The sequence below is a fragment of the Plasmodium malariae genome (assembly GCF_900090045.1).
Source record: "Plasmodium malariae genome assembly, chromosome: 7".
In the NCBI taxonomy this organism is placed as follows: domain Eukaryota; phylum Apicomplexa; class Aconoidasida; order Haemosporida; family Plasmodiidae; genus Plasmodium; species Plasmodium malariae.
Window position 1 is genome coordinate 840,001 of NC_041781.1, and position 25,978 is coordinate 865,978.

Sequence of the window (25,978 nt, forward strand, 5' to 3'; positions counted from 1 at the left end):
CCGCTAAATTACATGTTCTTATCCTGGATGATACAGGAATAATGGTATTTCATTTTTTGTTCTTTGTAAATTTCAGTGCACTGATTAAAATTTTGTCCTTCATTGTTCTTTTCAAAAATTAAAATACGAATAGGCGATTTTTAAAGGCAATTATAAAAAAAAAATTAAAAATAAAAAAAGATTATTCGATAGGTGTGTGTGTGTATGTGTATATAGGTGTATTTGCGTATAGGTGTATTTGCGTATGGGTGTATTTGCGTATGGGTGTATTTGCGTATGGGTGTATTTGCGTATGGGTGTATTTGCGTATGGGTATATTTGCGTATGGGTGTATTTGCGTATGGGTGTATTTGCGTATGGGTGTATTTGCGTATGGGTGTATTTGCGTATGTGTGTATTTGTGTATGTGTGTCTGTATGTTTTCATAAATATATATATATATATATTATGAATATGTACAAGTACATGTACATATTTTTTATTCTTTTTCGTGAGGTCTCCTTTTGTTGGTTTATTTTTTGTCTAATTTTTTTCATTTAAAAAAAAAAAAAAAAAAGACATACTTTTTACATATACAACAATAGTGATACAATATCAGTTTTGGGGGTTGATAGAAATAATTTACATAAATAATTAAAAATGTGGACAAAAAAGAATACTAAATTCATTATACAAAATAAGAAAAGAATAAAAGTCTAAAAACAAATATATCAGAACAACTATCGGGCTATGTGCCTTTAAAAAATAAATAGAACATCAAAACAAATAATGGGTATGAAAAAAGGATAAGATAGAAAATAACTTCCACTTTGTTTTTTTTTAAGTCATTATACTGCTATGATATTTATTACGCATAAGAGTTCATTAAATATATTTTCTTTTTTCTGGAAAATTTTTGCCAATACATAGGTACATATGTACATACTAATATGCATGTGCACATATTTATATGTATCTGCTGCCTTTCTAAATGGAAGATAAAAAACAAAAATTTTGCCACAATTTTTCCTCAATTTTGTCTTAGTTTTGTCTCAGTTTTGCTTCCTTTTTTTTCTTCGTGTATGTACTTAAATTTGTTTAATTTGTAAGTAAATTCTTTAAGTTGAATTCTACCACGTACATGAGTTTGCCGGGAGATACTTTCCTGATCTGAAGAACAAACAGGCAGAAACACATACCAGTGTATGTACGTGTATACACGCACATGTATCTATATGTATGTATGTGTATACAAGCACACCTATCTATATGTATGTATGTGTATACACGCACATGTATCTATATGTATGTATGTGTATACAAGCACACGTATCTATATGTATGTATGTGTATACACACACACGTATCTATATGTATGTATGTGTATACACGCACACGTATCTATATGTATGTATGTGTATACACGCACACGTGTCTATACGTACATGCACTCAAATTCATATGTATGCGTGCGTACTCACCTCAGTAATTTTCATCTCATGGGGAAGCGCCTGAAAGTGCAAAAGTATATTTTTCTCCGCATGTTCGTAAAAAAATTCTGGCTTGGAAAAGTAGTAGCAATGAATATATATATTCCTCACTTGATCCTTCTCCTTTTCCTTTTTTAAATTTTTAAAAACATCAAGAAATTCTAAAGCTGTTTGTGGCAGATTCATTAATATGTGAATGTCTTTATAAATGCTTAGGTTTATGTCAACTCGGTATGATTCTTCTTCACTAACTGTTGTATCATTTTTATTACCTAGTACGAAAGCGGAGCTGGTACTGCATTCACTACTACTATCGATAATATCATTAACTTGCTTTTTCTTTTGAACATCAATGCACATATCATTACTTACTTCTGAAGCAGTTGCATTCTTTATTCTTTTATAATTGTCATTTTTGGAAGAGTTAAGAACAGGAATTTCCTCTGTATGATAATTTTCCTTGTGTACGATACATTTATGCATGCCGATGCTACCACTACATTTGGTAGTACTACTAGAACCAATATGTTCATCAAATTTTTTCTCATTTTTTAAACTACGGTAACTGCCTCCTCTATTATTTGTGTCCACTAAATTGTTGGGTTCACCTATTTCACAATTTTGGCTTCTTACATCTTCTTTCTTTCTTTTTTTCTTTTTTTTATCAAATATATCATGATCTGTGCTGTTTATAACATCTTGCGAAATGTTCTTTCTATTCTGCTCGTCTATATTCATGGTAAGTAGAAAATTTTTTTTTGAAAAAATATTCAGCCGAAATACCATTCTAAGGAAATCTCTTCCATCTAAATTGTATGTTAATATATTTCTAGCCTTATTTAATTCAATATTTATGTTCATATAATTATAAGCATGTTTGTTAATATCATTTGAAAAACATAAACAACATTTTTTACTTAACAATAAACTAAATATACCTACTCCGCCAAAAACATCAAGGATGATAGAATTTTTTTCTACAAGGTTGTATATGCGATCTCTTTCTTTTTTTAATTTTGAATTCCAGTATATCAGTTCATAATTAATTTTTACATTTATTTTATTTTCTTTTAACTGAGTAATATAGTTTTTTTCACCAGCTAAAAGTTCAATAGTAAATGTTCTGTGTATATTATTTAACATATCTTTTTTGTTTATTACAGTTTTTATGCATTTATTTTTATCTAATATTACTTGAGCAATTATTTTCTTATAATTCTCTAACTTACCACAGAAATTTAAATGAGCTATATGTCCTATAATTTCAAATTTATGTATTATTTCATTAATCGATGGGAAAATTTTTCTTAAAATTTCTGACGTGTTCATATTTTCATACCCAAAATGTAGCGTTACCATTTTTAACTTCATATTTTCCTTTTCCACCAATTTAAATAATTCCTGTATATATTTTTGCTTGTTAGCATTATATATATATTCCATATTTCTATCTTCTTCATCAAGTACACTGTCAAAATGGGTCTCTACATTTTGATTTTCCCCTTCGTGTACACTTTCCCCATTATGCTTACTAAATCCGATACGCCTATTGTTATTTACTTCATCCCTATTATCCTTTCCATTTTTAGCTTTCCCTTCTTTGAAAGAAATGTAGTCAATAAGAACAGGATTTACATCTTTTGCATTATTTTTGCTTATAAACAATTCTTCAATTATTCGGTTAAAATAATCATTCAATGGAATCAACCTGTGGTCTGCTTCATCAGTATGGGTTGTATTCTCATGAACAGTTAACGGCAAACCATTAGTACTATCTTGATGAACAACTTGCATTTTTGCTTCTTCCTCATCTCTACTTCTTTGTAAATTTTCCATATACGCCTGAATGAAGGCCAAAATATCTTCGCCCCTGTTATGGTCCTTAGAAAAAGACCCTTTATAGTCGTTGAACTTCAAAACAGAAGGAAATTTATAAATATTCAATAGCCAAAATTTTATATAATTATTTTTTAAAATTTCGTTCACTCTATACTTGTTAACTACTAAACAATAGCAGTTTTTGTCATACCTCACCTTCTCCTTCACATCTTTCAAACTTTGTATATTTAAGGGATTCATATTTTGAAAATTGTAAATGCTCTTCCTACTTATCAGTAAGTGAACATAATTAAAGCGCAGCAAATGCAACAAAAATAGTATTATAAAGGACATTAACCATAGTTACAGAGTTTGACCAAAGTAATGAAAGAAACATGTATTTTGTAACACAAAATTTTTGAGAAATAAGTAGTTGAAAGTGCCATATTTCTTATCTCATAAAATACAGTTACAGGTAAACTCTATTTTTTTTTTTTTTTTTTTTTTAAAAACAAAACATGCACATGTAATACTTTATATAGGTTTTAAAATAGCTTGCCCTATGAAATACTACTTTACAATTCTGTTAATTTTTCAGAAAAAGGGAATATAACATCGCAACAAAATTAAATAAAATAGAAGACCCCAATTCACATTTCATTCTTTCATTGTCATTTTTTTTCGTTCTTTTATAATTTAAAGTGAATGAATGGGGAGATCTAAAAAAAAAAAAAAAAAAGAAATGTTGCATTGGATGTATATATTTGTATGCCCCCAATTTCAAGGTAAAAATTAATATTTCTTGTTCAGTATCTTAGAACATGAAGCAGAAAAAAATAGCAGCTATTTTTCTGTATACTAAAATATATTATATAATATACTTATAATATACTATACCCAAAAAAACAAGTTTTATCGTGTTTAATAAAAAATAGCATATGACAAAATGGGAAGGGAAAAAAAAAAAAAAAAAAATTGTCTCACTGTTTTAAAAGTAGTACAATTCATTCATAATTCATAATGCATAATTAATAATTAATAATTGTTAACTCTCATTTATTTTGCAGCCTTTCTTTTCTAAGCATTTTTTTAGTCTTCATAAAATATATTAGGGCGGACTTTCTTATTTTGTAAGGTTCTTTTTCCTCTCATTTTTAAACCAAAATAAATATACTAAAATGCAGAATGAACAGTAAGGAATGAAGAATGAAGAGTGAAGAGTAAAGTATGAGAAATTCAGAATGAACAGTGAAGAGTGAAGAATGAATAATACATACGTCTTCACAAAACAAAAGGTTAAAGAAATCAGTCAGAGTTTATGACCTATATATAACTGCTAACTTTTCAATAAAAATATTTTTTATATTTACCCAATTAATAGATGCAACCTTATGTGATGTTTTGTTATCTTTTCACAAGAGTAAACAAAAAAAAAAAAAAAAATTAAAGCACATGCCCATTCAACTCCCACGAATAAAGCGAAATAAGTTTATTATTTCTTTATTTAATTACATGACAAACGCTGTAATTAATTATGTTACACTTATGTTGAGCTTATCTAAAGACTACATGCAGTTGAATACTTTTTTATTATAAGAAAATAATTTATGCGTAAAAAGATGTTCCCTTTGTGGTATTTATATTTTGTTATATAAGAGGAGAAACAAAATTCAAGTATAATAAACGCAGGACTTACAAAAAAAGGACTATATATATAGACGTTTCAGCAAAATGGAGCACCGGCGTATATATACAACTGTACGGTTGTACTACATTACATGTGTATGTATACGCACATACATACATACGTAAATGCTTAACTACGTGCAAATACTTACGTACATATATATATATATAAATATGGAGAGTGATGGGCAATGTGAAATCCTACAATTTTCCCCATTCTAATGCTCGTAAGGGTATGCAGTGAGTACTGAGTAAAACATATAGTTTCACATTTTATACAAATTTTATTTAGTTCAACATCGTAAGAGAGTAAAAATAATGCGTATATACTGAAATATTGCTATTTAACAATTTCGAAAATTGAGAGAAAATTTCATGAGAGTGTAACGTCCTTTATCAGGATACCTCCCCCCCCCCCATTATGTGTGGGTGTCAAGGTGGATGTATGTATGTGAATGTATTCATATATGTATATATATATGCATGTGTTTCACAAATGTGTTTATAATATGTGAGGGCAGGGGGGGGAAAGTTATCATCGCTCTTTACGCTTTTATGGTAAATGTATTAATCAACTGTAAGGTAATACTCAGATGGAAAGTAGATACTCACATGCATAAATAAATAAATATACATATATGTATATATATATATATATATGCACACGCGTGTATGCTATCTTTACACTATTTATGGAGTAGCTAACTACACCCATCTCCTAATATATATGTAATTCCTTAATTAAAAAAGAGTATGCTACCATTTAGATCAACTGAAAAAAAAAAAAAAAATTTAGACTGTTGAAACTTTTGAAGTGTGTAAAACATACAAACCATGTTAAAGGTCAATTTATTGTTTTGGTTGTTTGTACATATAATACAGAAACAATAAAAAATTGGTAAATGTGCTACAGTGTTCATATTTCAATGGATGGCATTTTGGCCAAGTTGAAATAGTAATTGCTGCATAGTAAGTGCACTCCTAGTGTAGTATAAATGTACTTGCATATATACATATATATATATATATATATATATGTATGTATGTATTTATGTATGTTTATATATATGTTCATATGCGTACATAGACAAAAGTGTGTTATAGTAATTCCTTAAAAATTACATAAATTTTAGAAATAAAAAAAAGGAGAAAAGAAAATATATATTTGGAGGCTAAACAAAATTTAAAAAAGAATAAAATGTGTAGTGACAATTACGAAAGAAGCTACACGTGTCAACCCCGCATGTTACACATATATGTTTGCATATGTAATATATTTTTACATTTATATGCACATATGCATATATATATATATATATATATGTATGTTTTCCAAAATATTACTACTTATTAAAAGATATAACAATTTTCGATCATGAAGCAATTATTTCTGAATCAGACAAATTCTTCGAAATATTTATTTTTCAATGCGTATATCGTTTTTCAATTTTTTTTTTTTTTTTTTTTTGTTGCTTTTCCAATTATGAATTTGAACGCATCTCTACTGTGTTCTTATTATATTCGTTTATTATTTCTACTTTGTAAAGTGCCAAGTGAATAATATAAGCATACGTACAGGAGTACGTGCGTTCATATACATACATGCGAACATACGTATACGCATACACGTCCGCATATGCATATGCATTAGCATACATATATGCCCCCTGTAGAATAAATGTTGTTAATTACATCTTTTCATCTACACTTTTTGCGGCACTGTCATAGCATATACTTGTCATTTGTTCAAAAATGACAATATGCTTTTTCTTCCCTTAATACATGAAATTTCATTTAGCTTTTTTTTTAAAAAACATTTACTGCTGTTCGAAGTATATCATTAATATGATCTTAATTTTTCGTGTGCTTTTTTTTTTTTTTTATTTTTTATTAGAACGGTGTTATATTTACACACAAACAAAGGTGTCCTACGCAGCAAAATAAAAAAAAAAAAAATATTTATATATATATATATATATGCCAATATACCTATATATATATATACGCACACATACCTATGTATATATACGCACATATACCTATATATATATATATATATATATACGCATATGTGCACGTATACAACAAGTACATACGTATGTCATTAAAAAATAAGAAATACAATTAATTGCAGAAAGTTGAATTTATTCATAGTATTATTTATTTCTTAACATACGTAGTTTCGTGAGAAGTGAACGTAACAAATCCACATTGTATGAATATATAAAATAAATAGAGGAGAAAAAAACTTAATGTCAGGGAAAGATATAACATTTGATTATGTACATTTTTTGTATTTTTCCTTGTATTTTATATCTTCTCATCCATTTATTAACTTATTCGTTTATTTAACTGTTTATTTAACTGTTTATTTAACTGTTTATTTAACTGTTCATTTATTTAATTATTCATTCATTTAACTCTTGTTTTAGCTTTTTTTTTTTCTTTTTTTTTTTTTTGTTTTTCATTTATTTTCATTTTTTTTTGTTTTTCATTTATTTTCATTCTTTTTTATATTTTTTTATTTTAATCTTTTTTTTTTTTTTTTTTTTATAAGCAACACAAATATTTTTGCAAACGCTCGGGCTCAAAATAGACTAAGTGCATATTAGTCATATACACATGTACTTATGTATGTATGTGTTCATGTATGTGCATTCGAGTCCCTTCACATTTTGTTAAAAAATTTGCCGCAAATTTATTATAAAATTTTTCAACATATTGTCGAAATATTACAAGTTTGTCATTGCCAAATACAAGGCTGCTTTGTTCATTAATTGTGTATATATACGTATATATGTGCGTATATATATGCGTATATATACATATATACATATATACATTATATACATATATATACATATATATACATATATATACATATATATATGTATGTATATTTACACACGCCTATACACTGAATGTTGTGTCCTATATTATCTTAGTAGCAATAATATAAACTACTTTTTTTTTTTCCGTGTCCGATTTTTTTTTTTTTTTCAATTTTTTTTTTTTTTTTTTGTTCAACCTTTAAAATTATTTGAGAAAATAAATTGAAAATGTCAAACGCTGGGACGACTGACCTAAGTTGGCTACCTTCAGACGCAGATGGTTATTAGTTATATTTGAATAGTTCCAATGGATAAAAAAAAAAATTGATTAAAGAGAGCTAATAGCAATAAAAAAAAAAAAAAAATCGCCTTTGTATGTTTAAAGAAGGCCATGTGTATATATGTATTTTGTGTTTCTATTTCTGTTTCTATTTCTATTTCTATTTCTTTTTCTATTTCCTTTCTATAGCTATTTCCATTTCTATAGCTATTTCTATTTCTTTTTCTATTTCCTTTCTATAGCTGTTTCCATTTCTATAGCTATTTCCATTTCTTTTTCGATTTCAATTTTTTTTATTTTTTTTATTGTGCCATTTTTAGAACAGTTAGCCCTAGGTTTTAAAATAGTAACGAATGCATACAAAACAAGGGTTACATCCCAAGAAGCAGAGATAAGGTCTTTAAAAGGACAACTTACAGAAAAACTTGAACAGGTTCGTTCTGCTTGTAGCTTATTAATTAATCATAACGGAATGGGGGAGTATGTTCTACGTAGATCCATTTTTGCATCCATATTTGCGTCCCTTTTGCTACGTTTTTCTTCCCCCACCCCTCTTTCTTTTGCTCCTGTATATATTTACTATATATTAACATATTTATCCTTTTTAGTTGTCATCAATTCAAAAAAAATATAGCAATTTAGAAGTCCAATTAATAGAATCAACTCAAAGGGGAAATCAGCTAGCCGATGAAAATAAACAATTAATTACTACCATAAAAAAAGTAAAAGACCCAAATAGAAAAATAGTTCACACAAAACATGGTGTATATGTGTACATATATACTCATATATGTATATCTATCTATATATATATGTATATATATGTGAGCACGTATATGTGTGCGTATGTGTTTAAAATGTTCCTCTTATACTGAGGTAATTTAAAGGGTTGCTCATAAAAATACTAGATATACATAAGAATTGTTACTATTCAAACGTTTATGTTCATACAAAAAAAAAAAGATGAAAAAAAAAATGCTAAAAAAGATAATAAAAAAAATGTTAAAAAAGATAAAAAAAAAAATGTTAAAAGAGATGAAAAAAATGCAAAAAAGGATGAGAACAAAAGTATTACAAATGCTTATTAAAACAACTGAAACAATTTTCCTCGTGAAATATTGTATAAATAAGTGTTTGGACAAGACCAATTGGCAAATACAAATTTGTAATTCGTAATTTATAATTTGTTGTATGTACGAGAAAGCTAAATATATATGACTTCCTTTTTATTTTCAGTTGAACAGGGATATTGACCGACTGGAAAACTTGAAAAAGGCAGTCCTCAATTCAATTCAAGAAGAACACGAAGTGGAGGATTCGCATAAAGTAACATAAAAAGCATCAACATGTCTATATGCATATATATATATATATATATATATATATATATATATATATATATATATATATATATATGTATGTGTATATGTATGTATATATGTATGTACTTCCCAAGTAAATATATTTTTTCCTTTTACTGATATTTACATGTAAGGTGTTTATATAATACTTTTCTTGCGCATTAATAAGGAAAAAAAAATATACATATATATGTGTATGAATTCATCAAAATTTAGTTTGTTAATTTCAAGCCGTGTTATTTTTCTCTACCAACATGTGTACATGTATATGCATATATATATATATATATATATATATATATGTATGCATACAGAGGCACTCAATTTGTTCTTGCAAATGTAGCAAATTGTATTGTGCGTTGAGCAACTGTTTAATTTACAAAATTGTTGGTATTTATTTTAAGTATAGAAATTAGTGACAAAAAAAGAAAGATTACTTTTTTAATATTTTAAAAAAATGTACACATACATACGTACATACACATATGTATATACATGGAACAAAATTGGATTATTTAAAATACGTTTTATATATTAAAATCATTTTACGTTTGTTTTAAAGACAACATTATACTCTCCTCTGCATATTTATTATAATAAAATGAATACACTCATACTCATTATAATTTTTGTAAAATTGTGTTAAAGTGGGATATAATTATTATTATTTTTTTTTTTTCATATATAAACTTCGAGTTGTACATTTAAAACGTACATCTGATATTACATATGGCCAGCACATTTCGTTTTTTTAATCTTCTTTGTATTTCGCTTTTTAATCTTCTTTGTATTTCGCTTTTTAATCTTCTTTGCATTTCGCTTTTTAATCTTCTTTGCATTTCGCTTTTTAATTTCCTTCGCATTTCGCTTTTTAATCTTCTTTGCATTTCGCTTTTTAATCTTCTTTGCATTTCGCTTTTTAATCTTCTTTGCATTTCGCTTTTTAATCTTCTTTGCATTTCGCTTTTTAATCTTCTTTGCATTTCGCTTTTTAATTTCCTTCGCATTTCTCTTTTTAATCTTCTTCGCATTTCTCTTTTTAATCTTCTTCACATTTCAATTTTATAATTCCCTTCGCAGTATTATTCTGCTGACGACATGCTACACACAACCGCACCAAGAACTATGCTCGAAATTAACGGAAATGAAGATTCGTGTCAAACGCTTATTAATAAAATAGTTAATTCAGACACACATAATATTATTAACGGAAGTTTTAACTCGCCTTATTTAGGAAATGCGTAATTTGAGAAGAGAAATATTCTTTGCATTATATTTGCCTTAACCGATTATGTTTGACTTAATAGTTTATGTTCACCTCAACTGCTTGGGTTTACCTTAACTGTTCATGTTCACATCAACGGTTCATGTTTGACTCAATCGTTTATGTTCACATCAACTGCTTGGGTTTACCTTAACTGTTCATGTTCACATCAACTGTCTATGTCAATCTCAACTGCATATGTTCACATTCGCCTTTTTTCCTGGAACAGATCATTAAACGAGAAGAATACAGATGGAAGAGCCTTTTTTCGTAACGCAAGAAGTCGATTAACTTATGAACAGTTCAATCAATTTTTAAGTAACATTAAAAAGCTAAATAATCATCAACAAAAACGAGAAGAAACCTTAAAAAAAGCCCAGGCTATATTTGGAGAAGCCAACTCGGATTTATATGAAGAATTTAAAGTACTGATATCCAAACATTCTTAAAAAAAAAAAAAAAAAAAAGGAAAAAGAAAAAGAAATTCATGTACATTTCTAATTATGTCAAAGTTGTATAGTCCTTAATGTTTGACTACTCACATATATATATATATATATGCGAGTCCGTTTTTTTTTTTTTTTTTTTGGTTTTTTTTTATTTTGTATTTCGTTGTGATGTTCTACTTATTATTTGATTCTCTTCTACATTATTAATAAACTCAGAATTTCTTTAATTTTCACATAATTATTTTATTAACACACACACACAAAAAAAAAAAAAAAAAATATGTACAGTTCATACATATATTATTTTAAGAGCAATATTTCATAATTTTGAAAACAAAATTATATATTTGTGTTACTAAATTTGTTATTAGATTGAAAATCAGGTTTTTCACATTAATTAGGCTTCGTCTATTTTAAAAACAGATTTAAAAATGGATATTCATATAAAAAGTGCATGCATGAATGTTATGATTTATAAGGTATTATGTATGCATGTATGTATGCAGGTTATTGTATATGTACAAAAAAAAAGTAGGATAAAATGGCGTTTCAAAAGGTTCACTGATACGCACGTAATATACCTGTGCATATAGACACATATGTATATATATACAAGCATACATTCATGCATCCATACATTCATGCATCCATGCATCCATGCATTCACGCATCCATGTATACATATATGCATATATACATATATATATATATACACATGTATGCATTTTCCTGCTGTTCACAACACATAATATAATAGCGAATTGGTGATACTTTGATAAAATTATAAAAAATATTTCAAAAAAATAGGTAACTAAAAACGTAAAACATATTTTAATGCACATACATATACATATATATGTGTACCATTTACAATAAACATAAAAAATTAACAAAAAAAAAGCAATCACAAAATGTAAACAGGTAAGAGGTGAGAAAATCTATTTTTTCCTCAGTATTCTGCTTAAGACACCCTTGTCTCCTGTATTTTTCTTTTTGGGTGCATTATCACACTCGTCTTTTTTCCGTATAACTGCATTTACCTTTTGCTGTTCCATTTGTATGTTTAATAACTCATTTGGAGTAATATAATTTTTTGAATTATCATTATTTTGTAAACAATTATTATTTTTGTCAATACTGTAACCAATTTGCACATTTGTTTTCTTACATGCATATTTATCAACTGTTCCAAAAAAAATATTATTATTATTATTACATTCTCCCTTTTCCCTGATATGTTCCGAAATGTTGATATCATCCTTAGTAGGATTGTTTCCCACTGGGTTCTTTGCATTACTACATGGACGTTCTAAACTATAAGACGCAGAAGAATTCAATTTGGGCTTTTCACACCTGACGTTCTCAAATTGTTTTTCATCATTATAACCGTTCATTCCATTCGTGCCATTGCTTCCATTGCTGCTATAGGTGCGACTTGAAATAATGCAGCTATTTTGTATACCAGATATGTTTATATTTCTGATACTGTTACTACTACTACTACTACTACTACTACTAGCTGCAACAGTAGGGGCAGTTAAACTCGTTGAAACGTTCTTCTGATAATGACAGTGACCATTATTCAATGTGGCATGTAGTGACTCTTCCTTTATTTTAAAATTTGTTTTCACATCTATTTCAGTATAATCCTGGAAAGGACTATTTCTACTTAATAAACTGTCTACCTTATACCTTGCCAATTTTGATAAACTGTCAATCTGTGGTTTTTCTTCAGATATAACTTTTATTGCTTCCTTATTCGAAGGCTCACAACTCTCTGCATTTTTCGTATTATGTACGTTCTTTTTTAACGTTTCGAAAAAGTGTATATTTTTATTGTCATAATTTTGTTTTAAAGAATTATATATTTCATGGACACTATTATTCAAGCTTAAATTGATCTTATTATGCCCGCACGCGGAGGAGTATATAGTACTATCCCCCATACTGTTCTCATTGTTATTATCATTACAATTATTATCGTTATAGCTATTGTTGTCAATATTTCCTAGGTTGTGAAAATCCCCCAAATCTTGTTGTTCATTCTCGTTTCCCTTACCATTTTTGCAATTAATTGAAGTACTGTCTTTATTCAATAACCCTCTTAGCAGCACATGTTTAGTACCTGTTATAGGTTTCCCTTCTTCTTGATATTCACATGCCTTTTTCCTTAAACTTATATGCATAAACTTTTCCTTATTCTTTTTATACATTTCATATGTCATTAAAACATCATTTTCATCACCTTCCATTTTATTTTTTTCTTCCTTTCCATTGGTAAAATTTGCGTCTTTCGAACTTTCTCTACCCTGAATGTTCATATTGTTTGTATCATTGACGCTATTATTATTGCTGTTGGTAGCTATACTGTTAATATAATTATTATTATTACCACTATTCGCGTCTTGTGAAGTGTTCTTAATTTCTTCAGAAAATGCAATGTATTCCTTTTCTCCTATCAAATTGATGTCTTTTTTTTGATTTCTATTTTGCAATTCAAGGTCAGATAATGCCAATTTGTCTGTATTCTTTGACATATTTTCCAAATTTTGCTTTTCAGTTAGGTAATAATTACTAGCAATATTATTCAAATTCTCATCATTTTTGCCTGAACAGTGCATGCCGATTGGTTTGACAACTTCAAGATTTTTTTCGTGACTCATTTTTACTATTTCCTTTTTGTAAAAATGGCTATCCTTTTCGTCCTCTGCACTATGTCTGCGAATATCCCTGCTTGGGATGCCCTTATCGTAGCTATTACCATCAATACCTGTTCCACAAATACCATTTCCACTTCCCCCCTTACCCCCAGCACCAACGTATATACCGCTATCGTTCAAATTGTTAATGAAGGACCCGGATAAATTTAATGATGCTTCATTATGATAGCCAATATTGTCCATATTCGATTCATCCCAATTTTGCATAAATATTGAATATAAATCTTCATCCTTTATTTTTTCTATTTCTTTCTCCTCTATTGTAATGTTATTTATTATCTTTTTGTAATTACCTTCATCAAAATTTATAATATCATTTCGTATTTCATCTGTTAAGCTTTCAGCATCATTACTCCTACTGCGTACTTTATTACCTGCATTTCTGTCCTTTTCATTTTTGTCCTCTTTATTCTTTTCTTCTACACTTTTCTCCTTCTTATTTTTTCCTTTTTTTTTTTTTTTTCCCTCCATTTCGTTATTATTTTTAATGTACTTATTTTCCTGTTGATCATTCAAAATATATTTCCTCCCTTGCATTCTTATGTTCACCGAACTGTCACTATAACAAGAAGAGTTTAACGTATAATCATTATATGGATTATTATCATAGTATTTTTTATACGGGTCTTTACAATTATTATACATATTATCGTACATCCTTTTCGTGTTGTTATAATGATGCTTATTTTTTCTGTACATTAAGGAAAATTTACGTACCCTCCTCCTATCATTTTCGTTGTACAGTGTATCATACGCATTCCTATCATTCTGTTTTGCATATGTGTCACATATATCCATATTGTTCGATCTCTCATGTGTTCCTTCAAAATTGTAAGCATGATCATAATAACCACGATCATGACCATAATGAATATGATGAAGATATTGAAGATGATGATCGTCATGAGATTTCAACGCATCACTACCATTTTCATCATAGTAGTTCATATTGTAATGGTTCATAAATTTTTTTCCTGTATTACAATATTTATTATTAAAATAAAAATCTTGTCGCTTATTATACTGAAGAATAGAATTTTTTAATTTTATATTTTCCGATAAAAGAAAACTATTTTTTTCTCTTTCTTTGTTAAGCAAATTGTTTAAATCATATAGCCTGTTATTTAAATCCTTTTCTGCACACAAGGAATGGTCTAATTTCATTTTTAAGTTCTCATTCATTTCGTTATATTCGCTATTTCTGTTAATTAACTGTTTATTGGTTAACTCATAGTTTTCTAATAAGATCTTCATATCTTTTAATTCTTTGACTTTTTTATTTTCTTCTTCTTCGTAAAATATTTGCTTGGTTTCTAGTTCATCCTTCAGATTTTTTTGAACTTCTCTGATTTCCTCATCCTGCAGTAAAATGTGTAAGGTACATGTATGTACATAAGTATAACAGCATGATTTCCCGCCCAATATTCATACACAATAGTGTAGAAGAGAGCTCTGGAAGAACGACCTACGTTATTACACAAAACTGCACAAAAATAATAGCGCTATTTTTTTTTCTTTTTTTTATCCATCCTGTTATTTATTTGCGCATTTGCACAGTATATATTTGTTTATTATTTTTTTTTTTAGTTCTATTTTATCTTATTTTTTATTTTTCATTTTTTATGTATTTTTTATTTTTTATTTTTCATTTTTTTTTTTTTTTCCTTTACTGATTTTACCTTGCTGGCAAGAAGAAATTCTAATGTTTTGTTTTTTTTTATTTCAATTGAGTATTTCTTTTTGCACCTCTTGAGTTTTTCGCTCAGTTTTATGTTGGTCGCTTCCAGAATGTTTTTCCTTTTGGTTGAATTTTTACCCTTACGGTTTATGCATTCTAAACTGAGTTTTCCATTACTTTCGAAAGAGTAGGACCTTATTTTGTTTTCATTTGATAAACTTTTATTCATTAAAAAAGGATTATACTTTTTTTCTTGTCCTTCTAGTGCTCTTTTTTTTTTTCTTTTTTTTTTTTTGAACTTATTTAAACTTCTTTTATTTATGAGCTTATTTGTATTCATATGTGTCAAATCAGAATAGCATAGTTCATTGGAAACGTATACACTAGAATGGTCTGACGTGGAGCTATCAGTAGAAGTATTTTCTCCTGATGATAAAATATTTTTTGAATCAACACACGATAAGGAGCTGTTAAAACAGGAAGAAGATACCGCGGAAGAATTTGCTTTTTTCTTACTCGTTAATTTAATCGCTCTCCTGCTGTTTTTATTCTTATCGTCGTTGTTATCACTGTTGTATTTAACTGTTCTTTTTCCATTGCTCGAATTACGAATTTTGTTCCTGTTATCATTATCATTATTTTTATCGTCGTTTTTATCACTATTTTTATCACTATATTTATCCTTACTGGTAATGCAATTTTTTTTTTTTTTTTTTTTTTTTTTTTTTTTTTTCCTGTCCTGTTCATATTTATCGGTCAGCTGCGCATGCTTCAATCGGTTGATTAAGAAAGTTAGTTTATCATTTTTTTGGCAAACTAATGAATATATGTTTAACAACAGATGGTATACATAGTCTGTGAAATTTAAAAAATTATTATGAATATTTGTTTTAATCCTTGAAAACACAAACGCTTGTTCATTTTGCATTCTATATATAATATCTTCAAACTTTTTTATGTTATCAGTAAAATTCTTTTTATCTTCATTTAACTCATTTATTAATATATCTTGTTGTTCTATTTTTTCCTTCAGAGTTAAATTTGCTTTTAAAAAATCCTCTTTCAATTTTTTTAAAAAATTTGTCATATATATTTCATTCGTATGTTTTTCTATTTTTAATTTTAGTATATCTTTAAAAATGTTATTAATATTATGTACGGAATGTAATTCATCATTGCATTTACTGCACAGTATCTTTTTCGTTTTATTTATAAACACCTCTTGTATGCTTAGAATAAACATAAGTCCCTTCTTACTCACCGATTCGAACATGTTCATGTTATTCTGCTCAAGCTCAATCTTAAAGTTGTTTACCGTGTCCGCGAGCGAAATGAAGCTACTGCTGCTGCTGCAACAGCTACAACAGTTGCTGTTGTTACTGTTATGGCTCCTTTTATTGTTACTGCTATTGTTATTGTTACTGCTATTGTTATTGTTACTGCTATTGTTATTGTTACTGCTATTGTTATTGTTACTGCTATTTTTATTGCCATTGTTACTGCTATTTTTATTGCCATTGTTACTGCTATTTTTATTGCTATTGTTACTGCTATTTTTATTGCCATTGTTACTGCAATTGTTGTTTCCATTGCTGCTGCTGCTGATATTACTGTTGCTGTCATTGCTAATACTATCACCCCCATTATCTTCACTTGCTTCGCGCTTCGATTTTTTTGAAACAGGGTTGTAAACCAAAAGTTCATTATGTATTTTTCCCCCTTCGTTAAAATCGCATCCTATTTGTAAAAGCTCCCCATTATTATTTAGTGCTACATTTTTTTGCTCTGCATTTTTTACATTTAAACTTTTCGACATTGACTCTATGTCTAGAATAAAGGTCGAGAAATTCATGTTGTCAGTTGTACCATCACTAATATGCAAGCAGTTCACACTGTTCATATTATTAACATTGCTAACACTTCTCACACTGTTCAAATCTTTCACACAGTCCACATTAATATTCGAGTTCCCCCTATCCATTGCACTACTAGTGTTATTGCAGCATTCACTTAGTACTATAACATCCTTGTCATTACTCATATGATTACTATCCCTAGTACTGTTTTGATAACTCATAGACGTTGCAACAGTATTCATACTATAATTTAAAAGAGGGTCCTCTTCCTTTACATTTAAAAGTTTAATATAGCTACTTAATGCAATATCTGTATTTTTGTCATTTTGTTCTACTTCGTTCATTTGCAAATTTTCCGTGTTACATGTAACTCCCATCATGTCGACCTTTTCTAAATCAAACTCCTTATTGTCACTTATTTGCATGTGTATGTTACCTCCTCTATTATTTTCATCAATTATGTTGATATCATTTAACAATGGGCAAAATTTTACGATACCACCTTCATCTTTTTCCGTTTGGTTATATTCGCTCATTATAGGATGACTCATATTTATTTGTGAATAACTTACCATCATTTTATTCTCCATCTTTTTATTAGCACCTGGGGGCCATGACTCATTTATTTTATATTCTTCATTTTTACTCATTAGCCAAAATAATGTTATACCACTACATAATTAAAAATAAATTCAAAAAATGTGCAAAATATGAATATATTGGAAAAAGGCGTAAAAATGCTAACATGGGTAAGATTTAAAAAAAAAAAAAATACCTAAAATTAACTGAAATTATACAAAATTAACTGAAATTTTACAAAATTAAATAAAATAAAAATAAATAAAATAAAAATAAATAAAATAAAATTAAATTAAATAAAATAAAATTAAATTAAATTAAATTAAATAAAAGTTTAGAGGAGAAGAAAAAGTTAACGTAAATTATCAGTCACATTTTACACTACTGAATATGCTAGAGAAGGTGAAAATTTGCAGCCTCTTCCTGGGAAGCCTTTGCTTACACATAGGAGATAAATAGACAAGTACGTAAATACAAATGTCAATGTAAGTACATATTTAGTTTTTGTAAATAGTTTTTCTTCCTTTTTTTCTTAGAGTGAATACAGAGGAGTAAATAACTTCCTTCATTTTCATGCTCTTAGAAAAAAGAAATATTCCTCAGACCACAACTTCATTTTGCAGTTGCGCGTTCGTACATACGTACATACATAATATATATATGCATATATATACATGTACATGTATATCGTGTGATATATACTTACAAGTTTGTACTAGCCTTTATGCTATTATTCTTTTTAACTTTTAATTTTTTTTTTTCGCAAATTAAAAAATTGAGGTAAAAGAAATGGAAAATAAAACAAGAGAATTTTCTGTCATATAGTAAAGAAAATATTTTTCTTTTTTTCCTTCTTTTTTTCTTTTCTTTTTTCCCTTTTTTTTCCCTTTTTTTTCCCTTTTTTTATGCCTTTTCTTTTTTTTTAATTTTCCTTTCTTTTCCCTTGTTTATGCATTCTTAACAAAAAAATATTTTTCCCATTTTTCCACTTTTTAAAAAATTATTTTTTCTCAAAGTATACTTCAGTAAAATATTCATATAAAGGTTTTAATTAATGTCTAAAACTATGCTTTCTTTTTTTCTTTATATTTTGTGTTAATGCTTATTTGGCATTAGTGCATATCTTGATCTCTTGAGTAGGTAAAAATAGTTAATTTTTTTTTTTTTCCATATTACGTGCATATATTATATATTACGTATACACCGTAAGCATGATATGTGAATGTACGCTTTATACATACATACATACATACATGCGTATATATATATATATGTACGTACAAATATACTTGAACATATACAAGTATAATACAATGCACAGTACATTAGTATATATATATATTTTTTTTTTTTCTTCTATGCAAACAATCATAATATACGCTTTTTTTGCAAAAAGTAAAATTTTATCTTTGCTGAAGAAAAGTATATAGCTAACAGTTTTACTTGAATGACATTTTTTGCTTCACATTTGACTTTCACTCCTACTTTTACTTTTTATTTCTTAATTTTTCTTTTCTCCTCCATTCAACTCTTTTCATTTTCTATTTCTTCTTCTTCATTATATAAAAAAAAAAAAAAAAAAAAAAAAAAAAAGAATTTTTTACAATTACAAAGTTGTAACATTAAAGAAAAAAAATCCATAATTTTTTTTTTTTGTATTTATATATATAACTGTAAAGCGATTTTTGCATTCGCCTTCATTAATTAAAATTAGGTGTACATATATACATACATATACATATTTATATAATACATAATATATAAGTTTACTGTAATTATTTTTAAAGTATGGTACATTTATATAAATATATATATTTTTTCCTTTTAAATCATCTATATTTTTTTGCTTTTAACTGAATATTTTATAATTTCAAATATAGGGGTATTTTCCTCCGCCTGTATATACATATATATGTACATATTACATATATATACATATATTACATACCTATATGTATGTATATATATATGTATATGTTACCCTCTCTTACAAACAATCGAGGACGCCGCTTTATGACTTCAACGCAATGCACACAATTACAAATTTTGTATAGATATAAAACCGTAAAAAAAGAAAAACGAAAAAAATTAGAACAATATAAGAACAGAATTAGAGCAAGTTAGGAGCAAAATTCGGGTGGAACAATATGGGTAGAAGCAAAGTCAAAAAAGTAAAACCAAGGAAAAAAAGGCCTTTAAAGCTTGACAAACAGTTTAATTGTCCTTTTTGCAGTTATAAAAAATCAGTGGATGTCAAATTGTAACCGAAAAAGGGAAAATATATATATATATATATATATATATATATATGAGTGTACATATATATACGTATATACGTGTGAATATAAGTACCTGTTATATTTAAGTTTTTATACATATGTACTTGTGTACACACAGCTAATTCCCCTTTTTGGCTCAAAAGCAAAATGAGTTTGGTGTGTCCATCCATTTTTTATTTTTTTTTATTTATTATTATTATTGTTGTTATTGTTGTTATTATTATTATTGTTGTTATTGTTGTTATTATTATTATTGTTGTTATTGTTGTTATTATTATTGTTGTTATTGTTGTTATTATTATTGTTGTTATTGTTGTTATTGTTGTTATTGTTGTTATTGTTGTTATTGTTGTTATTGTTGTTATTGTTGTTATTGTTGTTATTGTTATTATTATTACATTATTATATTATTATTATTATTATATATATTTTTTTTTTTTTCCTGACTTGTACATATTTTGCCTATTTTTAACACCCCACTTTTTACATATTTTATTATTCCCCTTTTTTTTTTTTTTTTTTTTAGGCATAGGTCAAAAGGAATAGGCGAACTTATGTGTTTAAAATGCGGAGTAAAATATGTGAATCAAATTACTAGTTTGGATGAATGCATTGATGTATATAGTGAATGGGTTGACAAGTGCTTAGATGCAAATAAAAAAGGATGTAATGAACTATTTTTTAATGAAGATTTAGCATCTTTTAATAACTTAGAAGACTAACAAATGATAGAAATGTAGCACAGTTTACCGGAAAAGAAAAAAAAAAATATATATATGATTTTTTACTTTTGAATTTTACGCAAAGTTTCAAATTTTTTATAAAAATTGTGGAATGGGCAAAATTAAAACATCAAGAACGGAAAGAAAGCATGTGTGTCATATACATATATACATATATATATATATATATATATATATATATATATATAATACGCATAACATGTACGTTTGCGTACGTAGGTATAACTACAAAATTGTGCAGCTTAAGATTATTTGTTTTGTTAAGATGGGGTGTGATCCTTCGAAAAAATGTATATTGCGCAATTAAATGAATCTATATACATAATTTCCATTCTTTGTATTATTTTGAGTTTTCACTTTCGCATATACGCACTAGATATGACAAAGTTAAATTAACCTGGTTTATGCAAATTAATATATATTCAAATGTGTATATATATATGTATATACAAATATTTATCCATACATACGCATACGTGTGTATACACCCACATATGCCTTTTTTTTTTTTTCTTTTTTTTTTCATTTATGTTGTAATATTATTAAGAGTTACAGTATTATGTGTTAGCTGTACATAATAGATAAATGGATTTTATATATATCTTCCTAAAAACTAAAAAGAGAAGCTTCTTTTTATGGACATACATACATACATACGGTACATATGAGCTATAGCAAATTTTGTTTTTCTTTAAATCTTTTTTCTGTTTCTTTTCAAAAAATTAATTTTTAACGAATTTTTTTTGTTTACTCGAAATTGTTGTACAATATATATAAATATATATATATATATATATATTTAAAAAAAAAAATATATAATGAAATAACAGCGCAATAAAAGCATGTTTAATATTAGAGGAATAAACAAAATTTCAGTTTTTACTCTTTCTGTTTTACTTGAATTTTTTCCTTTTTTGAAAAAAATCAAGGAATATAATAAATGATCCACTCTGTGTAAAAACAAACCACTTAAATATAAAAACAAAAGATACAAAAGAAACCCAAAAAAAGAAAAAAAAGAAAAAAAACATAAAAATAGGAAAAGAAAGGAAAGTAATGCGGAAAAAAAATAAAAATAAAATAATTCTTTAAAATATAAAAGCACGTTAAATTTTTAAAATGAAATATTGCCCTTTCGAAAAGAACTATATATAAAAAATTTTACTACTGGTTTTTTATAAGTGCGAATATAATTTTTTTTAAGAATTCCATATTTTTATTATGCATTCAACTATACATATTTACTTTTCATTCTTGTAAGCATTTGGCCCCGGTATTTACAAATATAAAATATATACAATTCTATATATATAAATTATGTTTATAAACATATTTAAGTATATTAGGTATATATATTTACGTATATATACAAATATATATATACAATTATAATATATTCGATTGTATATATTTAAAAAAGTGCATTTTTCTATTCATCTTATTTTATTTATTTTTTTTTTTTTTTGTTTTGTGTTAAGTAGCCACAAGCAATCTGTAAGTTCAATACGCTTTTTTCTATACAAATTTAAATAAATATTTTTGAATGATTTTTATTTATTTTTTTTCGTGTTTCTATGAAATATTTGTAGAGCTCAAGCCAAGTAACTTCAACAATTTTATATATTTAAAGAGAAAAAAAAAAAAAAAATTTCATGTTGTATTTATATTAAAAATAGTAAAAATAGCGAAAATAGCGAAAATAGTAAAATAGCAAAATAGCAAAATAGCAAATATAGCAAATATAGCAAATATAGCAAATATAGTACAAATACTACAAATAGCACAAATAGCACAAATAGCACAAATAGCACAAATAGCACAAATAGCACAAATATCTCAAATAGTTAAAACAGCAGAAAAATTAAAAGTTGCATATATAGGAGAAATATTGAAAAATTGCATATATAGCTAAATTTGTAAAAGCTGAACAGTTCAATAAATAAATAAATATATATATATATATATATATATATATATATATGTATATGTACGCATGTTGGTATACACTGCAGATACTGCAAGAAGTGTAACTACACGACACTAAATGCGCATGTACAGGCATTATTAGTCCATGCGTTTATATTATATATACCACTTTCGAAAATCAGTGTATTAAAAAAAAATGCCGTCAAAAATGTTGAAGGAAGACATAGCCCATATGAAATATAGTGGGAGCAATATAAATGATTTAAAAGTAAACAAATGGGTGGCATTGTCTTTATATTCCCTGGTTGCATCAGTTGCTACATTTGTACATGCAGGATTTAGTGGGTGGCAACCAATCATATATAAAACTGGAGCTTTTAGTGAGTTATGTGGTCCTAATGATGATGTTCAAACATTTCGTGTAGATGATAAGATTTCATATACAACATGTGGAAACAGAGATGCAGCTGTAAATAATTTATTTACCCTATCATTCTTTGTTCATTTTTTTTTATCATCTGTTAGTGGTTATGTATTAGATACTTTTGGAGAAAAAGTATGTTTCTTGTGTGGACAGATAATATTAACAATAGCCTTTTTGATTTTAACCATTTTAAAATTTTCCTATGTTTGGTACTTATTTTTTCTATTATTGGGTGTATCAGCAGATTTATCTTTTATTCCTCTTTTAAAAATATCGAAATATTTCCCAGGTCAAGAATCGCTAATTTTTGGTATTTTGGGTTCAGCGAGATCTACTGGTTTTGCTATTGGTTTACTTTTAAAGATTGGCTTTTTTTATACATTTAATTTTAAAGAAGATGAATTTTATATATTATGCATTTTTTATATGTGTACATGTATTTTATATTCATTTCTTGTGGGTATATTTATTGTTCCAAGTAAAAGCGGTAATATGTTATCACCTATAAATAGTGAAGGGGGCACCGGATCATCTAGTACTGATAAAAAACATAACCTAGCTATCATAAATGAAATGGATAATATAGAAAGTGGAAAGAAGAAACATCATAATAAGAAGAATAAGAATAATAAAAATAAGAATAATAACAGTAACAGTAAGAATAACAACAAGAATAACAACAATAATAACAATAACAGTAACAATGATAAGACCTCCTTTTGGGAAAATATTAAAACATTATGGAGTCATCCGCAAAAATGGGAATACCTTATTACAGTTTTTATATGCAGTTCCAGTATGATCAGATTTGATTATTTTATAAAAACAAATAGATCTTTTTTTGTAGGGAATAATTATGACTATACAACTTTATTTTCCTTATCTACAGTTTTATCATTTATACCTACGCCCTTTTTTGGATATCTAGCTGGAAAGTTGGGATCCATATATAGTATAATAGTAAATAATATATTTATACTATTAACATATATTTTTATACTATTTGATAGCGTATTTTTCAGAATGTTAGCCATGTTTACCTTTTTCCTTTTTATTTCTTTCGCCTTCTCATGCTTTTATTGCTATGTGGATGAAAAATATTCAAAGGAACATTTTGGAAAATTGTGTGGAATTATGTTTGCATTTAGTGCACTTTGTTTAATTCTCAATTTCTACCTGACCTATTTAACAAATGTGGTCTATGAGAACTTAGGAGAAAAGAAATATTTCCCAGTAGCATATGGAATGAATGCTCTTGGTGTTGTTACCTTACTTGGTTGTTTATATTTAAAAGTTACAGAAAAGTAAAAATAAAGTTTACGCTAAACAAGAAAAAAAAAAAAAAAAAAAAATATATATATATATAAATATATCTATAAAATAAAGGGAGGAAAATTAAGCATATTTTTATTTATTTAATGCAAAACAGAATAACAATTTTTAATAAGATTATATTTGAAGGAAGTTACCTTTTTTTTTTTTTTTTTTATGAAGAGTAACTTCTATGTGTATGTACAGCTTGTGTGAATGCAGCTTGTTCCATTTTTTTTTTTTTTTTTTTTTTTTATTTTTCGTTTGTTTGCTCAGCTTTACTTTTATTTTGTTTTTTTCTTTTCGTTTCTCTTTATTTGTTTTTTTCTTTTCGTTTCTCTTCATTTATTTTCCTCTTTTCGTTTCTCTTCATTTGTTTTTTTCTTTTCGTTTCTCTTTATTTGTTTTTTTCTTTTCGTTTCTCTTCATTTGTTTTTTTCTTTTCGTTTCTGTTTATTTGTTTTCTTCTTTTCGTTTCTGTTTATTTGTTTTCTTCTTTTCGTTTCTGTTTATTTGTTTTCTTCTTTTCGTTTCTCTTCATTTGTGTTTTATTTTTTCTTTTTCTATTTTTTCAATTTTTTTTTTTTTTTTTTTTTTTGTCTGCCGATTAGTTACTACATTTTCAGCACTTCTTATACTTTTAACACAAGTCCCTTATTTTGTGCTAATTTATGTTAATATAATCAAGTTCTTCATTTTATTAATTTGTTCTTTCTTTCTTTTACATTGCATACTAATTTTTTTCATCCATTCACACATGTGTATTATGTACATAATATTTAAATGTTATAGCACATATATATATATATATATATATATATATATATGTATAAATTCATATGTACAAGTACAAATATATACGACAGGATTCGTATGCAGTTTAATGTTTCTCCATAATGCCTTGTTAAATTAACGATGGTTTTTATTGACCATACTTGTTAACCTTTTACTCCCTTTTTTTATTTTTATATAGTTTTTCTTTTTTTTGATTTTAGTATTTTTTATTACAGTGCTGTGTAGAGTTAGTATTTAGTGCAAGTTTTAGTTCGAATCTTTAGTTTATTTTAAAGATTATTTATTGTGTCCATATATGTCATATTTTAAATAATTGAATTTTCTGTTTATTGTGTTGCATTTATTTTCCCTCCCAAAATGCCCATTTTTAGTCACTTTATTTTACCCATTTTTAGCATATTTCACCATATTTTGCCATAATTACCTTACTTTTCACCATATTATTTATTTGACTATTTTATTATTCTATTTTATTATTCTATTTTATTATTCTATTTTATTATTCTATT

At 26.7% G+C, this 25,978-nt stretch overlaps 5 protein-coding genes across 5 annotated transcripts; 3 read left to right on the forward strand and 2 right to left on the reverse strand.

Annotated features, from left to right (window-relative positions):
- Positions 1 to 1,077: 1,077 nt before the first annotated feature.
- PmUG01_07025800 (met-10+ like protein, putative) lies at positions 1,078 to 3,641 on the reverse strand (the record flags this gene model as incomplete). Its single annotated transcript, XM_029003995.1, has 2 exons — positions 1,078 to 1,149; positions 1,461 to 3,641. The coding sequence occupies 2 exons, from the start codon at positions 3,639 to 3,641 to the stop codon at positions 1,078 to 1,080; spliced, it is 2,253 nt and encodes a 750-aa protein (XP_028860729.1).
- A 4,391-nt stretch (positions 3,642 to 8,032) lies between these two features.
- On the forward strand, positions 8,033 to 11,158 carry PmUG01_07025900 (conserved Plasmodium protein, unknown function; the record flags this gene model as incomplete). The annotated part of the gene is made up of 6 exons (XM_029003996.1): positions 8,033 to 8,084; positions 8,405 to 8,517; positions 8,693 to 8,806; positions 9,321 to 9,410; positions 10,526 to 10,686; positions 10,939 to 11,158. The coding sequence occupies 6 exons, from the start codon at positions 8,033 to 8,035 to the stop codon at positions 11,156 to 11,158; spliced, it is 750 nt and encodes a 249-aa protein (XP_028860730.1).
- Positions 11,159 to 12,096: 938 nt separating this feature from the next.
- Positions 12,097 to 18,062, reverse strand: PmUG01_07026000 (conserved Plasmodium protein, unknown function; the record flags this gene model as incomplete). The annotated part of the gene is made up of 2 exons (XM_029003997.1): positions 12,097 to 15,237; positions 15,558 to 18,062. 2 exons carry the CDS (start codon positions 18,060 to 18,062, stop codon positions 12,097 to 12,099), a joined length of 5,646 nt encoding a protein of 1,881 aa, XP_028860731.1.
- A 2,076-nt stretch (positions 18,063 to 20,138) lies between these two features.
- PmUG01_07026100 (transcription elongation factor 1, putative) lies at positions 20,139 to 20,992 on the forward strand (the record flags this gene model as incomplete). Its single annotated transcript, XM_029003998.1, has 2 exons — positions 20,139 to 20,251; positions 20,797 to 20,992. 2 exons carry the CDS (start codon positions 20,139 to 20,141, stop codon positions 20,990 to 20,992), a joined length of 309 nt encoding a protein of 102 aa, XP_028860732.1.
- A 2,155-nt stretch (positions 20,993 to 23,147) lies between these two features.
- On the forward strand, positions 23,148 to 24,671 carry MFR4 (major facilitator superfamily-related transporter, putative; the record flags this gene model as incomplete). The annotated part of the gene is made up of 1 exon (XM_029004000.1): positions 23,148 to 24,671. The coding sequence occupies one exon, from the start codon at positions 23,148 to 23,150 to the stop codon at positions 24,669 to 24,671; it is 1,524 nt and encodes a 507-aa protein (XP_028860733.1).
- Between the last annotated feature and the right edge of the window lie 1,307 nt (positions 24,672 to 25,978).